The following is an 18,860-nucleotide window of genomic DNA, read 5'->3' on the forward strand; positions in this document are numbered from 1 at the left end:
TAAACTGGGTGAAGAAAATAAAGAACTGTTAAAATTTAAGGAAATTCCACATAATATGTTCTAAGAGCCCTTACATTTGTATAGGACATTTATATTATGTGAAGGTTCTTTACATCTTTAAAACTTTCTATAAATCTTTTTTTTTCAAACATGCGCATAGCTACAGGACAGATCACAAACTTTGATAAGCTGTAGTTTGGAGCACTGTAGGCATCAGAGCTGGAGTTTTGATCCTGTGGTCACTGTTCAAGGACATACATGATCAATTTAGTTTTGGGGTTTCATCCTGGTTGCTCTTGGTTAACAGTCTACTGGTATTCTTGATCTTCATTTTCTCACAAAGAAATGAGGGAAAAGAGCAATCCAAAATTAATGCTGAATCTAGTGAAAGCTGCCACTGGAGCTTTGTGTGTTCTCCTTAGCACTGGAGCGGTTCATCTTGGGGCAGCACAGAGCTTTGGGACAGCAGGACAGCCTTTTGATTAGTCCCTGTAAGCAGTGTTTGAACGTTGCCCGGAGTGCTGAAGAGGAGAAATAGAAGATAAAGGGGTCCATACAGGCGTTAAAGGTGCTGGTGAGCAATGCGTACACTCTCCAATTTGGACTGTACCAACCAATGAAACCCACCAAGTGGGTCATGCTAAAGGGCATGAAGCAGACGATGAAGACGAGGAGAGTGCCAAGAGCGAGCCCAATCGCCCTGAAGCGCTTCTTGGGATTGACGTTGGGTAGTCGGGAGAGGATGAGGATAAAGTTGATGTAGCAGAAGCAGCAGATGAGGAAAGGGACGCAGAAAAATACCACAAACAGCTCCAGGCGGAAGGGCATGAGGATGGTCATCTGTTCTTTGTTGAACTCCCCATAGCAGGAGTTTTGCTTGAGTCGAATGGTGGTGTTGGTGGGGGTATAATACTGCACAATAAAGACAACACTGCAGTGCACAATGGAAATCACCCAGAACATGACGCTTGCTGTCACCGCGTGGCGAGGATTCCGCTTGATTTTGTACCTGACCGGGAAGGCCACTCCGAGGTAGCGCTCCACACCGATAGCCGTCAAGAGAAAGGTGCTGTTGTAGATGGTGGTGAAGAAGATGAAAATCGACACTGAACAAAGGAAGTAGCTCATGTTCCATTTCATGTCGGCTGCCTCTTTCATCCGTAAGGGGAGGAAGAAGAGGAAGATCAGGTCCGAGATGTTGAGACTTAGCAAGAGCACATCAATGGGTTTGGCGTTCTGCTTTACTTTTTGGACGAAGGTGTAGAAGGCCAGCAGGTTGGCAGGAAGGCCTGTGATCAGCGTGATGCCATACACTGCCAGGACCAGGTCACTCGTTTCCCTTGTCCACTGCATGGTGCTGATATGGGTAAGTAATCTGTGGAAATAGCGACATTTTAACTGCATGTCAGATATTTTGGCCATGAGAGAACAAAACAGCAAAACATAACACATAATTCTGGGGAGAAGCAATATGACCATGTTTTAGCCAGATAAGAGCAGAAAGTGAGGCATAACGCAGAGTGAAGGTAAGTCTTTAACTAGGATTTGAAAGTTGAGATGGAGATGCTACCAAGGGTCTGTTGGAGATTATTCCAGAGTTTAGATGCCATTCCACTGACTGATCTGCTGTTCATGGAAGAGAGGTGGAACACGAGGACTGCAAGGACACTATGACTAGAGTATATAAGGCTAGCATGTAAGGATTAAGTACCTCTGACTGAGGAGGCAAATGGTTAACAATATGAAGTGTAACTGGTTGCAATGGCAAGTTGTTGAGGATAGGAGTGATAAGTGTACATCAACTGGTGTGTGTAAAAACTTTAGCTGCAGAATTTTTATTACCAGTTATTGATGGTAAGAAAGAGAAGGTCAACGAAAAGTGTATTAAAGTTCTCAAGAACAGAGGTTATGAAGGCATGAACTACAGTTTTCACATCCTTTCTCATTCCAAAATCATGGGTATTAATATGGAGTTGGCTCCCCCATGTGGCTGCTATAACAGCCCCCACTGTTTTGTTAGGGCTTTCCACAAGATTTCGGAATGTGTTTGTGGAAATTTGTGCCCATTCAGTCAAAAGAGCATTTGTGAGGTCAGGCGCTGATGTTGGATGAGAGGGTCTTGCAACTGACATTCCAGTTCATCCAACAGCCCCAGATTATTATCCCTCCTCCACCAAACTGTACTGTTGACACTGCATTCAAGTAGACAGCGTTCTCCTGGCTTCCGCCAAACCAATTTTGTCCATCACACTGCCAGTTGCATTCCAGTGAAGCATGAATTATCACTCCAGAGAACATGTTTCCACTGCTCCAGAGTCCAGTGGTGGAGTACTCTGCACTCAAGCCGCCGCTTGGCATTGCACATAGTGATCTTACGCTTGTGTGCAGCTGCTCAGACGGAAACCCATTTCATGAGAGTTCTTGTGCTGACGTTGCTTCCAGGGGCAGTTTGGGACTCTGTAGTGAGTGACGCAACAGACAATAGATGTAGTACGTGCTTTAGCACTCGGCAGCCCTGCACTGTGAGGTTGCTTGGTTTAGCACTTTGCAGCTGAGCTGTTGTTGCTCCTTTTCACAACAATAGCACTTTGTGTTGACCAAGGCAGATCTAGCAAGGCAAAACTTTCACAAACTGACTTGTGGCAAAGGTGACATCCTGTGACAGTGACACATTTAAAGTCAGCAAGATCTTCAGTATGACATACTCTACTGCCAGTCTTTGTCTATGGAGATTGCAAGGCAACATGCTTGAATTTATAGACCTGTTAGCAATAGGTGTGGCTGAAACACCTGAATTCCCTAATTAGGGTTTGCCTTTCAGTGTGAGTGGTGCCACATGGCACATATGCCACAGACACTATTACACCACCACCATGACAGATGGTGGCTTTTGAAATTGAGCCAGTGTGGTAAGGTTTTCAATGCAACACCACCTGAGGGATCAAAGCTTGCGGATATTCAGTTGTGATTGTCGGTGAGGTGTATTTAGAAGAGTAACTATAAAAGAAGGCAACAACACTCTTAACGTTGAGTATAAGTATCTAGGAGTTCCCTGTGTGCTCTGTTTTGCAGGTATGTTTTTGCAGGTTTCAGAATGTTTAGGTTAAGGGGGCCCCCTGGTCCAAAAGGCCCCATAGGGAGTGGGCCTCTCACTTTCTCCCTTCTTCTCTTAGTTCCACATAGATTAGATCATTTTAAAAAGGACCATATGTTCTGTCTCCTGTTTCAACAAGTCCACTATATAAGCAGCTGGAATATTCTGTTCAAGAGAGGACATTTAGAATTGGCACGGATCCTCTCTCAGGTACTTTATAGTGCTTGATATGATGCTGTTTTACTTTGTAATAAACATTTTACTAGCAACACAGTGTCAAAGGAGTTGTCCTTCACAACATCTACACATCATCGCTACTTAATAAACAACATCGGCTTTGCCGTTTACGCACAGATTTCTCTGGATATCCTGAATTTTTTGGTGATACTATGCACTGTATATTGTAAAATACAAATCCTTGCAGTTGCTCCTTGAGGAACACTTGGATTACTTGCTGATTTTCCTGCAAAGTGATGAGTCTCAACCCGTCGCTCATGAAGGACTAGGCTTTTCCTGGATACTCCTTTTACACACAGATATGATTGCAACACTTGTTTAAGATGTTTTCTGGACATTTCCCACTTTCCTACACAGTCAGAAGAGGATGTACTGTAGAGGTGAAGTTTTGGTAATCAAGGTACAAACAATGTAAATGTACCCTCAAAGTTAGCACTGTGATCTTAAGGTCCAACGGTGTACCTTGTAGGTTTTTCCCAGGTATGCATTCGTACCTTTTAATAACCTAATGTTTTGAAATATTAAAACGAAGCTTATCCTCCCAGTGACCTCAGGTGGCTACTGCTGATCAACACTTTACAGATATTACCAACTGCAGCTGCATGCACCTGTATATTGTCTGTATATTTACATGAGAAGTAGAAATATTCAGTACAGAAATTTGGCCATCATGTTTTGTGTCAGGCATGTTGGATATATACTGTTTATTACATGATTAATTACTTCTTAAGACAATAAATTACTTCTTAAGACATTATATAATTCCAAATACATTAGCCTAAGAGAATCAGCAGTCAGTTGAGAGTAAAAGTGATTCTGTTCAGTCTAATTAACAGATAAATAAATTCATTAGGTCCAGTTCCAAATAGTGTTATTTTAGAATTGTTTGTTTCTGGTACAAGTACAGACAGCCCACTTGGCTAAATTGGATCATTAATAATATTTGTTTACATTAGTATATCAATTTTGATAATTTCATACTGACATCATATTCCTCACATCTCAGAATCTGCAAAAATAGTTCAGATTTGTTACATTTCAAGTGCTGACCTAATTTTACTTCTTTATTGTAGAGGAATTTATCAGATTCTGTTCACTCAAATCTTTTTGCATATAAATATTTGAAGTAACCAAATCCTTCAATGCAAAGATACTTTTATGAATGCATATTCATACCTTGAGCTTATATTCTAGGATGCTGTACTTTGTTTTTCTCCTTCAGACAACGTTTCCATAAAAACTCCACATTATTTACAAAATTAGGTCAAGAAATTTGCCACTTGCTAGTTAAAAATGCAGAAATGAAGGTGTGAAGAAGTCTGTTCTTACCCGCTGCCAGTCAGTGATGCAAATGGACAAGATGTGACCTCACTGGTGCTTTTTTGTGATGCTGCAATAACCTGTGGACTTGTTTAAGAAAGATGAAACCACTGTTTTTTTGTTTCAGAATTTCATTTCTAGACTTTATTAAAATTCATTGAATTCCACTGAATTTTCTAAATTTCTGCATAATTCAGTGGTTGATATGTATTCAAAGCAATTTGAAGTAGTTTGATTTGAAATGGTTCACTGTAGAGAAACTTACTCAATTTTCTTTACAGTGGTGGTGATGGGAACCAGGTGTTGCCATGACTACAACACAAACATAGCCATTTTATTTACTATCCACAATCATCAGTGAACCTACACGTGTCTCCTGAGTTTTTATATGTAATTTTAATGATGGTTAAATGGAGGTAAATCTGTAAAAATATAGGTTTTCTTTGGGGACTATTTTGCCTCACAACACCCAACATGTACCTCTCCACCATGAATGGATTTTTAAAATACATTTTAGACCAAATATATCAAAAGTCCTGGACAATGTATTAGCGGACATTTCATGTAAAAACTTTCTGTGAGGGAGCTTTTAGATGTGGACATCTGGTTCCTTTCACCACCACTGTGAAGAATTCTCAATCTGTAAGTTTCTCTAGAACAGAGCATTTCACAACAAACCACCCTGAATGACTCTGTTTACATATTACCCTTTTACTTATGCAGAAATTTGGAAAAATCTGTGAAATTCCTGCTTAAGGTGGAAATATATTTATTATATCATGTAATAGCTTCAGATAACTGGCAGTCACTTGAGAGCAAAAGTCGATCTGTGCTGATGGTTAATAAACAGATGAATAAATAGTCAAATATATTGTCTGATTTAGTACATTCATATTTGTTCATATTTGTTTACAATCGATTGTCTAGTTTGTTTCATAATGTTTCATAATTACATCACATTGGTATAAATATATTTCAGCATTGATTACTGATTACTAAGATGACCATTACTTAATAAAAGGCAAGCAAACTGGACTATTTCATAAGACAATATATGTGACATAATCGTCTGCGCTTTATGTGTCTGTCATCCATTTGAAAAAGTCATCAAATATTTTAGTGAAGACAATTTGGTGTTCAAATAAGGCATGCACAGTCTGGAACTGGTAGAACCACAGAAGACATAAGAGAGACGTAAGCAGCTGCTATTGTGTCTCACACAAATAATCATTGACCTCAGGTTTTGCTATATGACCAAATGTAAGTGGAGCCAAGTATGCAATTATTTCAAATCTCAAATACACTATATGGATTTATGCAATTAGGCCTCAAATACACTATATGGTCAAAAGTATGTGGACACCTTCCACTCTTCTGTCCGAGCTTTCCACAAGATTTTGGAGTTGCCTGCGGTAGTTTGTACCCATTCCATTCAGTCGAAAGAGCAGTTGTGAGCTCAGACACTGATGTTGGATGACAATGTCTGGCTCGCAATCAACGTTCTAATTCGTCCCAAAGGTGTTCAGTGAGGTCGAGGTCAGGGCTCTGTGCAGGCCACTGGAGTTCTTCCACAGCAAACTCATCAAACCATGTCTTTATGGAGATCACTTTGTGCACAGGAGCACAGTAATAGTGAAACAGCAATGGGTCTTCCCCAAAATGCTGCCTCAAAGTTGGAAGCAGTCCAGTGGTGGGGTGCTAGTCATCACTCTTGGCATTGTGCATAGTGATCTTAGGCTTCTGTACGGCTGCTTGGCCATAGAATCCCATTTCATGAAGCTCCTGACAAAGTTCTTGTGTGCTTCAGCACTCAGCTTCTCTGCTTTGTGTTTGTGTAATTTCCACTTTGTGGCTTAGCTGTTGTTTCTTGTAAATGCTTCCTTTTTACAATAACAGCACTTACATTTTTACAGGGTAGATCTAGCAGGAAAGAAATTTCACAAACCGACTTGTGGTAAAGGTTGCATCCTAGGACAGTGACATATTTAAAGTCACCAAGTCCTTCACTGAGACCCATTCTACTGCAAATGTTTGCCTATAGAGATTGCATGGCTATGTGCTTGATGTGATTGAATGCATCATTATATAATTCCAAATGCATTAGTCTAACAGAATCAGCAGTCAGTTGTCAGTCTAATGAACAGATAAATAAATTCATTAGGTCCACTTCCAAATAGTTTTGTTTTAGAATTGTTCGCTTCAGGTGAAAGTACAGACAGCCCACTTAGCTAACTTGGATCAAGCACAGGATGCTGTACTTTATGGGAGGATTGTGCAAAAATGGATGGAATGGTGATTCACTGATGTCTGTACACAATATTATGTGCAACATTTTCCAAAGCTGTCACTGTAATATCAATTCCGTATGAGTGCTAATGTATTAGTATAGGCTTACGTTGCTCTGCTTTAAGCTTTAGCTCAACTATAGCTGCTTTTCCCTCATCTCCAGCAGGAAACTTTTCCTCAGAAGTAGAATAGTTTCTTGTAAAATGTCTCTCAGCATTCAGTTTTTTATGAGGCTGAAGTCAGCTTCTCATTCGCCAGCTTCTTGTTTGAATTTTCCTGTTCCACCTTAAATGGTGCCTGAGGTCCCAGAATGTAACTGCTGCACCATTTAAGGTGGAACAGGGAAATCTGAACAAGAAGTCAACTTAAGCTTTGCGACTTTTTAGTGTTTGACAGTTTCTCGTTGCAGATTAAACGTATTAGGAAACAAGCTGAAGTGATCACAGATGCTAATAAGTCTGTTAGTCTCCAAATTATCTATGTTTATCTTTAATCTTTCTTTTTGCCTTTTTGTTTGCTACTAGCTAGGCGAGATTGTTGATATTTTGCTATGGTGACCAGGAGTCTGCGCACCAATCTTCAGGATTAAAGGGTGAATTAGCAGTTATATATTAACTCCAGCATTTAAGACCATTTATTGTTAACACTGTTTGAACAATCAGCAGAACTTTATTTTACTGCAAAGGAGGATTATTTTATTTTTACCTAAAATCTAATTCTGTTGTAGAGCCGCAACAGGGCAGTAAAAGAGCCACATGTTGCCAACCACTTGGTCCAGTCTGTCACTTTTTCCTCACTATGTGCTTTTTGTTGTTGTTTTGATGTCTGTCTCCTCCCCTAGCCTGCATGTAGTCTGTAGTCCCAGTTGTTTCTTGGCTGTTCCTTGTGCATTTATTCCCCTGTGTTTTCTCAGAGCTCTTTGGCTTGCATTGCATATGTGAGCATTTGTTTCTGTTCATAGTAAATACTCATCTTTGTGTAGGTTTTTTGTTTAGATTTGTCTTTATCTGTGTTTAATTCAGTGTTTTACTCCTGTGCGTTTTCCTTCGTTCCTTTGTCTAATTTGTTTTACAATGTATATTTTTACCTGCTTCAGCTAATCAGATTCTAGACTGTGTAAAATTTGATGTTAGTAAAAATAACTCTGCCTCTTCGCCTACAACGCTACACCAACACACTTGATCCAACTAATCATCTCATTAGCAACCACTCACTGAGTTGAAGTGGAAGTGTTAAAGCAGGGGAAGCACCAAAATATGCAGAGCACTGCACTGTGAAAAATTAGATCAGGTCATCTTGAAATTTAAGTTCACCTTTTGCATAACTTTTTTTTAAAGATCTTATAACTTACAGTTTTTATCTAAACTAAATTAGGTCTACAAAATACACTTTAAGTCAAACTTACTTAAATAAAACAGTGAATGTGGTTGCCTCACCTTTACATTCTTTCTCAAACACAGAAATTTAAAGCAGTTTATGGCTTCTGAGTGGTACAGATGTCTATCTGCCTAACCATCAGGAGCATCTGCAATCAGGAGGCTGAGTGGAGGAAGCCCAAGCTGGGGGCACTGTTTGATAAAGGGGGAGTCGTTATCTGTGGGCAGGAAAATTGCAATCGCTAAATTTGTGGAGGAAGCCATAAACACATTTACTCTTTTTTTAAAACATATTTCTTTTATGTAAATGTGTTAAAACTGTATTGATTATAGTTTTTATTTGGATATTACAGACCCTTGAACACAGTTGGGGGGCGCTCATAATGCATTTTTGTCTGAACACTGCAGTCTTTTATTTCCTTTGGGGTTCACGCTTTTAAATGCATTTATTGTTGCTAAGCAACAATAGCACTGTAATGCTCAATCAGCTAACAAAAGCTAAAAAAAGCCAGCAAATACATGGTTCTTAATTCAGGGAAGCATCACTGAGCCCCCACCACTGGTCAGGTACACGAAAATGACTTGGGTTTCAACACAGGGCACATGGAATTTTCTGCATAAATAGAGCTGCGCAGGTCACAAAAAATGCATGACTACCCTTGATAACCTTGAAAAAAGCAACACCTCAAAAAGCGCATACAGTGTAAGACAACCCACATGGTACCCCATATACATTTTATTATTGAATATTTGTGCCAAAATCCAAAGAATTCTTTTAACACAGCCCAGACTCTGTTCTAATTCATACACATTTATGACCGATTTACAGCGTGCACCTTGTCCTCATTACCAAGCAGGTCAGCCCAGCTACAGGAAATAGGGCTAATGAGCTGTCAGTCCACTCGGATTCCTGATAAACACTGCAAAAAGGCACATAACAATATGTGAGCCAGAATACAAACAAATGTCCGCTGTTTGTGGGACTGCACTCTGGGAGGTAGAGGGAGTCTGAACATTTGAATCAACTCATTAATAGTTATTAAACATGCACCAACTGAACCCACTGCAGTGCTACAGTCCATGAGGGGTTTGCATACAAGCCCAGACTGGCCTTTCTGCCTTTGTGGAGAAATTTGTGTACAAATTAGTTTCGCTCATAGGAAAGCACATTAGCAATAGTTAATATCCCTCTTTTCATGCTTTTTTAATTAAATGTTGTGTTTTAACAGCTGTAGAGATTCACATATTAAATTATTATAATTGTATATGTTTAATTGGGTCACTGATATACATAAAGTCACAAGGGAAAATTACCTTTACTTTGACTGTAAAGAGGCACTCCAGCCTAAAACTTGGAGTTAATATGGTAATTGTTTGTGTTATGATAAGGTGACCATATTTTAGCTGTCAAAATGGAGGACAATGGAGGCAGGAAGATGGCACAAAGAAAGCAAACGTCAATTCCCAGACATTTTAGGCAATTCAGAAATCCTTTTTTAGGTCCCAAAAAGTGGATCTATCATTACTCTGTTATGCAGTATTCTTCAACACAGCACTGTATCCCTCACCCTTATCGGTTTGACAGGATTCATGATTTTATTTCATGTTTTCATTCATCAGTGTTCTCTCACTACAGTACCCAGCATGCACTACACTCATCACATCACACACATCACACAGCCACTGGGAATTGCGATGGTGTAACTATTTTTACTTTAAAACCAACAACACATAATTTGAAAGAGGGGTGTTCAAACTTGCACATGACTGTATTTAGATAACCAGCTATTTGGCTTGTTGCCCTCCTGATGAGTCATTTCTGTCATATGAATAATCCATTCTCTCCACTATAATGAAGATTTGAAGACAGTTACTACAGTTATACATCTGCAGTAACTTCAGCTCGACAGTAAATACCAACAACATTGTATGAAGAAAGCACAACAACGTCTGTACTTTCTAAAGTACCTTAAAAAGGACTGACTCCACAAAAGAGAACTCGCTTTTACAGAGGAACCATTGAGAGTGGTGTGATAACTGGTTTGGCAATGCCATGCAAAAAAGTGAAACAAGCCCTCCAGAGAATAGTTAAGATGTCCTACAGGATCATCGGAGTAGAACTTTTTTACGATGGGTTGTTTGCATGAAATTCAAAATGGGCATACATTTTTCAAAAAAACAATAAAATTTCTCAGCTTCAACATTGTGTGTAAATTTCATGGTGAATGGACCAAAAGAAACAGCCTAAAAGTACTTGGAAAAAAGTGTGGTTGCATGAAAAGTAAAGCATGTTTTGTCCTTCTCCTGTAAAGTTATCATTTTGGAGATACAAGGTTTTGTTCCAACAGCAGCGATATCTTTATATATTTATTTACTTGACTAAGCACTGTGTTAGAATTGGTGTAAATGGCAATGGTGTAAAATCTTTAACTTGAACTTGTATTTGATAAGGTATTTGGCTTTTTAGCGTTAATGTTTGCCTTCGTTCTGGATTGACCAGCTAAAGTAATAATATTAATAGTAATAATAATCAATATAATACTAGCAATGATAACTTCAAAACAGCCCATCGAAAATCCACTCAAAGCTGTTGCAGTTTCTCAGAAGTTCCTACCAGCTTGAAGATCAAAGAACCTCAGAAGGGGGTTTTGCTTGTCTTTAAACTGGAAAATTTTACTCAATGCAGGATGTGAGTAAGCATAAACAAAAGGTGGTTATGCTTGTATTTCTCATTTCCTATTTAACCCAGCCATATATTAATATCATGGCCTTTAACCTAACCACATGCATGAACCTTATGCTTAGTAACACCGAGTTTTGGCTTTTTCCCCTTGTTCTAATGAAAAAGAGAAATATAATATCTTTGCACTTCGCCTAGTGGATATCTATCTGTAAAGAAATACTTTTATACTTTACTCCTATACACGGGATGTTATTAGGGGTCCAAGCACCTATTGCTCTTGCTAGGATTTTTCTTCTTATTCTTTTTCTTCCCTAAAACGGTTTGTGGAGAAGACATCGTAAGTCATCCAAAGACCAAACTTGGAGGGTAGGTGTAGATTCCCCCCACTACTCAGGCAACTGAACTGACCCCAGTTGGCCTGATGGTGGCGCTGATAGCAGAGCAACATTTTACGCTTTTGCCCATATCTCCTGAACCATGGGGTCTACACTCAAAATTCTTGCTTCTTCAGAATCCTTGCTTTATTCTACATCAACGCTCCACTGCATATTTTTAGCCCCAAATTTATCATCATTATTGGCAAAATATGTGACATCTACATTTTTACACCAGTCTGAGGTTTTTCAAGATATCAACATAATAAAATGTTCAGGGGAGTCTGGATATCAAGAATTATCAAAAAAAAAATGTATATTTGTAAACAGTATGGCTGCCACGTGCCAATTAAGCCCCTCTGGGTTTGGTTTAATTCACATAAATGGCTACAGATCGAGACTGCTTTTGCCAATTCACATCAAACTTAACAGTCCTGTACCCCACATGATTCTGTAGAAGCCCACCAAGGTTGATACCGATTATTCAATAGGGGGCGCTATAACAACCAAAAATCTGTTTCTCAGCAACTGCTTGGCCAATTGAGCTGAAACTTTGCGTGCTGTATCCATGGCCTAATATTTACAAGATCTATTGAGGACAACTGAATCATTGGACAAATATGGCCGCCATTAGCCAATAAGCTTTCAACAGGCATTTGGAGGGCTTAGCATTGGCCAATCATCACAAAAATTATATCATGTGTCCAAATAGGCAATCTCTAATAGCCTATAAAGTTTGATCTCAATTGGCCATGAGGTGGCGCTATAGAGCATAAACAAGAATAAGTCCTATACATTTTATCATATATCAAAATAAATCAATACATATCATTGCTTACACTGAGATTGACATTTTATCAAAGTCTTTTAAAATTCTGTAAAGTTTTTCTTTGATTGATCAATGTTTGAAAATTGAGGTTTTCGAACTAGTCTGTGGATTTTAAGACAATTGTTTCAATTTTGGTCTTAAAATAATCTGTGGAGTCCGTAGGTAAATAATTATCAAAAAAACTTTGACTTTTTGCAAATATAAAATAAAATATTTTTGCCATATGACACCAATGAATCTGTGCAGCCTGGCCTTTTCTGACTTAGGGGGCTATAGATTCTTTAGTTTTTAGGTGATTGTGATAAATCTTGGTAAACTTGTACAATACCATTTTCTGAGCAAACATGCAAATTCATTTAAATTGATTTGTCATAAGCCCCTACAATACTTAATCTAGTGCGTAATTGTCATTATTTTCTTCTATGAATGAAATAAAGAAAAGACAGTGGTTTTAAATTACACATCTCATTAGCATCTAAAACAGTGCAATTATATGTGTGTTCCAAAATTGCACAAGACATCTGGAAATTTGACTTAAACCGAGGTTGGCCACACAATTAATAAGGGTAATATCTTTTCTGCCCAGCAGAGGAAGCATCAGCATTAAATGCAAATTATTACTTCAAACATACTTATGGTCATAGTCTTTGCAACATCCATCTTGCGGCAAAGGAACTTTCTGAATTTTATGTATTCCACTGAGCCAAGCAATTTTGCTTATACAAGTCTTTTAAAAAACTATATTGTTTTTCTGTAAATCATCAGAGTTTGAAAACTGATGTTTTCATACTGCTTGTTGAAATGTTTTTGCAACATCTCAAACTTGGTCTCTAAACAACCGTCAAAGTGTTAAGATCAACAATTATTTTTAAAAATCTTGCCTTTTAAGCACAATATTATTGCAAGTTATGGATCAGTCAGTGCGGTCCAGCCTATTCGGAAACAAGGGACCACAAATCTGTCACTTATGCTCTGATTGTGACCAAAATTGATCTATACTTTGAAAATAATCAGCTGAGGAAACCTATGACATTTGGCTTGAATTGACTTAATTTGGCTCTTACAATGCTCAATGGACTGCCAGCAATCTAGAATGTAATTATTCCTGTCTAAGATTAAAATAAAGACATTGTTTCAAATTATGCATCTTAATGAGAATTAACACTTTGCAAATATGTGTAGGTTGCTTAACTGTATAGGAAATCATATAATTTGATTTCAACAAATTTTAATAATTAGCGCAAAAGGTGTTTTATATTTCTCTGGCCACCAGAGGGAGCCAAATCAGTAACTGTAAATGTCAATGTTGAACTAATTAACAGAAAATATACAATTAGTGGAAAGCTTTACTGTATGTCTTTAGGTCAAGACCATTTCTGTATTTTATGCTTTCCACCATGCCTGACAATTTTGCAAATACAAGTCTTTTAAAAACTCTATTGTTTTTCTAAAATGTAATTATTCCTGTCTAAGAATAAAAACAATAAAAACATGACAATTGTTTCAAATTATGCATCCTAATGAGAATTGTCACTTTGCAAATATGTGTAGGTTGTACTGTACAGAAAATCCTATGATTGATTTCAACAAATTTTGTTCCACCAGAGGGAGCCAAATCAGTAACTGCACATCACTGTTGACATATACATGGAAAACTTTACTGTATGTCTTTAAGCGAAGAGCATTTCTGAATGTTATGTTTTCCAATAAGTCTAACAATTTTTCAAATACAAGTCTTAAAAAACTTTCAGTTTTGTCAGTAATATCTGAATTCAGTAATATCACAGCTGAAAAATCTTTTCTTAAAACAATCATATTGAAAATATCATGACTTTTAATCACAGTGTGGCTGAAGATTTGAAGAAATTGATGTGAACTGGCTTATTCTGCCATAAAAGGCTAATAATACACCAATAATTGTCTGAATATAACCCAATTTGACACAAATATACAAAATGACAAACTGACAGTGTATTATGATTTCATTTGGAATTATACTCCTCAATAGTCAAAGTAATTGCAAGGTGGAAACTAATTCCCAAAATGGTGCTTGGCTCCTTATTGCTCCATACCAATAAATTCTCTCAAAAAAACAGGTCTGCTGTGGGCCTCTTGTAGCTCACCATGAAAACATCTGCCTTTGAAGAGTAAAGTAGTGGGTTTGATTCCCTGTCACAGGTATTGGATGGTGCTGTAGCAGTTGTTGTGAACACACACTTAGTTATCTTAATGAAGGGTCTTTCTTAAAAATCCATCAATTTGCTGCCTACTATGTCCAGAGACATGAAATTTGTTCATGCTGCTACTTTGTCCTAAAATGGTGTGTGGTTCCTTGTTGCTTCCTTTCAATAAATTGTTTCAAAAACTGCAGTTTTGCCACAGACAGTAGCTCACCATTAGAGCCTTTGAACTCTAGGGTTGTGGGTTCGAATCCCTGTCATGGATGTTAAAATGAGTTGCGTAGATTGTAGCAGATGTATCACCTAGTGGTCTTAATCATACGAAAAGGAGATCTTTCTAAAAATCTGCTGCCTTCTACGACCAGGAGCCACTACTCTATTCCTCGGTGTCTTCCTAGTGCTTGGACCCCGCAGATTTCCGCTTGCGGCTATATTTGCTATTGTTATTGCTTATTGCTTGGGAACGCCATTCAAAATGAGAGCTACTGTTGTTCCATATGGAATTTGCTTGCTCTCCTGAATATACTAATGTGTTTGCATCAAATCCTCCACAAAATGGTAAACATGAGATATGATGACAGTAACATTGTCTTTACTTTCAGTATATGTACTGCAACCTGGGTTCCCTAAAACTTTTGTTTTCAGTTTAATTCAATAGTAAGACCAAAGGTTAGAGGCTACATGGAGTTTACTTTAACATCAGCTAACAACAGGAGAAAAGCTAATGAATACATTAAATAAACAAGAAAAAATAAAAAGCCAAACAATCACATTTGCAATTAATCAGCAAAGCCTTCTGTGGAATGAGAAAAAGTCAGCTGAAACAAATTATTACTTTGTCGAGCTTATTTTCGGAAACCAATTTGCCTGAGCCCTTCTCGACAACCTCCACCACTTCAAGTCATTAGTATTTTCCAAGTCATTAACATTAAATAAATGTGCATAATTAATAAGAGCATGTCCGTTTGGCGGCTCTCCTTCATAGTTTGCTGAGCATTTCGTCCACATGGGCACCGTGGCGCATCGCGCTAATTGAGCAGTGTCGCAAGAAGCATCTGTGAAGCGAGCGCTGAATAAACAGCTGTGTGAGAACGCACAAAACTGGAAGTCCATTAGTTATCATTTAGCGCTTTCTGGTAGCTTGGCCTCATTTTCCCACTTGGATCCGGTCCAAGTCCTCCACTCGACAGAGCGACACTTCACTCTGCATTGTGAATTATGTTCGGGCTCTAATGAGTAAGAAGTTATCCCAAAGTAGCATTGTTTCACTGGTAGATAGTCATCATACAGAAAGCTACACTGTAGTCTATTGAAAATCTTTAACAGTTCAATTTTTATTTGCCTATGCGATATGGCCATTTCACAATTAGTATTCTCTATAGTTATACAGCTGGTGAAACAACAGCTCTGAAGTACAATGAAGTGAAAAATGCTACTGAAGTGTGACACAATGTCTGCTATATTCTGTTTCCCCCCTAAATTGTATTTTACCAGCATGTGTCTTGCTGTCATTGTTGTGCTTCGTCAAAGCAATGGGCTGTCTCAGAGTCTGGGTCTACTTCTGTGGACCTTTTGAAAGAGAGAGAGAGAAAGAAAGAGATAGATTCATGTCCAACACACTATTTGACACAGTGAGGCAGTAAAACATGGCAGATAGAGCCCTACTTCTAAATACATAGGCCTCTGCTGCTATGATAGCACACCTGCAGGAAAGTATTACTCATATGCTGTCAGATAAATATAGACAAATAAATAAATAATATCAACTGTGCACATTCTGAGTACAAATGTACCTGATAAGTAAGTGCAACAAAACTAGCACGTCAGAACATGACACGTGGGTGGTTATAGTGCTCAGATGTGCAATAAATGGGTGCAACCGCAGACATGGCAAGCTAATGCATTCAGCAGCTCTTTCTGCATTACAGATACTGTGCTTGGTTGCATAAGACACCTTAAATTTAATAAATAAAAGGCGCCAGATTGTAACTGCTGCACAATTTAAGGTGGAACGGGAAATTTAGCAAGCTAGCTACCAAGACATCCGCATACTACTATATAGTATACAGATGTCTTGGTAGCTTGTTATAAAGAAAAGGACCATAATACACTGAAACGACATTAAACTAAGATAATACAGTGGTTATTATAATTCTTTTCAGAGAAAATTCTCACATTTGTGGGTTTCTTTAGTTGCTTGCGCAGCCATCTTGCTGTTTCTCTCATAACACTCTATTTGGAGTGTGCCTCTGGAAAAACCTCAGTTTGGAGGGTCATGTAGCCCCAAGACTTCGCCCTACCCCTTTATCTCAACAAAATTCGGGACACCCTACCTCTAGAAGTGAACACGCAAAATGGAGGGGAAAGGGCTAAGTGGTAGGAGCGAGGGGTGCAATGGGATTGGACCCAAATATGTATTGGCTGACTGACTACAGTTAAAGTGAAATATTTTGTCAGTTTGATTTTACCTCAGGCGTTTCTCTTGAGAGATACTAAATGCACCCACTGGGCATGCATATCCATAGCACATTGCTCAAAAAGTCAGAACTGATTACCAAATAAAGCAGCTGTCAGTGGAGTGCAATATTCAGACAGTTTTAGCAAGCTGTAGTTAATGAACTGGCTAACTTAGCACACCAAAAGGGGGTTGGGTTCACCTTATTTTGTAATGTTATAAAGTGCTTTTGTGCAGTTGTGGTCTAAAATATGAATAAAGAGGTTCAAAATGAACTGTTTATCTGTTTTATTCTAGGCAAACCTACTTGCCTGTTGTAATGTTAATGCTAGACAACTAAAAAGTGCTAAATTAAACAGGTAAGAGAAATAATCTCTTCACTGGTAACACTTTAAAGAATTTAAAAACTGAGAAGTAAAATTTGCTATAATTTAAGCTTTTAATATCTGACAAATCAAAATAGCAGCCTTAACAGTGGTATATTCCCCTGATGATATATGTATTAATAGACATTGGATTGCGTCTTTATTCACCAACTGAGCAATATAAGGCCACAGAGCCTATCAAATCATTTATACAGGGTAATGTTAAGTTTTTATATGTATGGTTATTATAAAACAGAGTAAATACATCTAAACAGACATACAGTAAAGTCCAACAAAGAGTTTCTCCTTCAATGACCGCTACATCACTTGTTAGGTGGTGAAATTGCTACTTTTGCTTTGTTTGGCTCCACATGGCCATTATCATCTCCCATTTATCTTAGCTAAAGGATAATGCTGAGGGGTTTATTGCAACGACTGGGGTTTACTGTTGTAAAGTTGCATCATATCTATGACAGCATTCTGTCATTAATGGAACCTTCTATTACCAGCTAATCTGGTTAATACTAAATTGACTCTCCTAAGATCAGTTTTGATAACCTGCCAAGATATTAAAAGAACTGTTCGGTTTAACCCTGCGATGGACTGGCGACCTGTCCAGGGGGTATCCTGCCTTCCGCCCGATGACAGCTGGGATAGGCTCCAGCACTCCCTGCAACCCTGAGGGAGAAGCGGCTTAGAAGATGTGTGTGTGTGTGTGTGTGTGTGTGTGGGTGTTTGGTTTAAGCACCAGCAAAGTGTGTCTTCCTCTCGTTGGATAACCCTGCCCAGAGAGGGACATGAACATGAAAAACACTTCCTGTCAGAGACTGTTTACCACTTGCTTTAGATGTTTGTTTTTAACACCAGTGTAACTGGCTCTGTATGTCACGTTTTTCATGTCAGGCCAAGATTTGAAGCTTCCCAGAGGAAAAATGTCTTTCTTAAGATTGCCTTTAAAAAAAATGAAGCAGATCTTAGTCTTGTATTAATGAAGGATCACTGATTTCTGTATTCTTTCTCTTAAACCAAGAGAAAAGAGGAGGTTAACATCAGCATTTAACTGTAAGAAGTTCTGGTGATGAATGAGAAAAGCATGAGTTCTCCTTCTACACTGACAGACAGCTGAAAGAGTTCTGGAATATAGAATAGAGCTGTATAAGCAAACAATGAGATCTTACACTTTTGTTATGGAAATCTTATTCAGCTGAGACTGGAGTGAGATAAGTCAGACACAAGTTCATCCATATGTGTGACAATATTTTGATCAAAGTGAGAAAATCGGGGCTATTTCTCAGGAGCCAAATTTCAGAAACAGAAGAAAATGGCCTAAGAGTCACTCTGATTTCAATCATAACCATGTCTAGGAGAAGTACAAGAGATTAAGAGGAGATCTTATTTAGAGTATTTCCTCTGGGTTATCGGTCTCTACAGTTGGAACAGAGTAAAACTGTATATTCTCACAGCCCAAAATAAAAAACTCTTTCTAACAAAAAATTAGTTGGATCATTGAATGCCTGTTATTTTCTCTGAAGGGTGTTTACATGCACTCAATTATCTGATAACTGCAGAAAGTCTGCTTTGTCAGGTATTCACCCCTGGTTCCCATCTGCACCACTATAAAGAAATTCAGTCAGTAAATTTCTCTCGAATGGAGCATTTCA

General features: G+C 38.3%; 2 protein-coding genes across 5 annotated transcripts in view; both read right to left on the bottom strand.

Moving 5' to 3' along the window:
• LOC118798770 (free fatty acid receptor 2-like) lies at nt 1-15,946 on the bottom strand. 3 transcript variants are annotated; one of them, XM_036558320.1, is made up of 2 exons: nt 15,871-15,946; nt 1-1,375 (listed from the first exon to the last, which is right to left on the bottom strand). In XM_036558320.1, exon 2 carries the CDS (start codon nt 1,351-1,353, stop codon nt 382-384), a length of 972 nt encoding a protein of 323 aa, XP_036414213.1. In that variant the 5' UTR covers nt 1,354-1,375; nt 15,871-15,946; the 3' UTR covers nt 1-381. The 3 variants fall into 3 exon arrangements, with proteins under 3 accessions (XP_036414213.1, XP_036414212.1, XP_036414211.1); XM_036558319.1 differs by lacking the exon at nt 15,871-15,946 and adding an exon at nt 4,661-4,677; XM_036558318.1 differs by lacking the exon at nt 15,871-15,946 and adding an exon at nt 4,508-4,653.
• si:dkeyp-97a10.3 (transcription factor mef2A) overlaps nt 14,950-18,860 on the bottom strand; it is a 17,935-nt gene continuing 14,024 nt past the window's right edge. For both annotated transcript variants that reach the window (XM_036558316.1, XM_036558315.1), the window contains one exon: nt 14,950-15,948. In XM_036558316.1, coding sequence (XP_036414209.1) covers nt 15,922-15,948 — 27 coding nt within the window. In that variant the 3' untranslated portion in view covers nt 14,950-15,921. The remainder of the gene's footprint in view (nt 15,949-18,860) is intronic.

This window comes from Colossoma macropomum, unplaced genomic scaffold, assembly GCF_904425465.1.
Source record: "Colossoma macropomum unplaced genomic scaffold, Colossoma_macropomum, whole genome shotgun sequence".
Classification (NCBI taxonomy): domain Eukaryota; kingdom Metazoa; phylum Chordata; class Actinopteri; order Characiformes; family Serrasalmidae; genus Colossoma; species Colossoma macropomum.

Bases quoted from the DNA above. Each gene is read 5' to 3' on its own strand.
- LOC118798770 (XM_036558320.1), bottom strand. From the start codon at position 1,353: ATGCAGTGGACAAGGGAAACGAGTGACCTGGTCCTGGCAGTGTATGGC.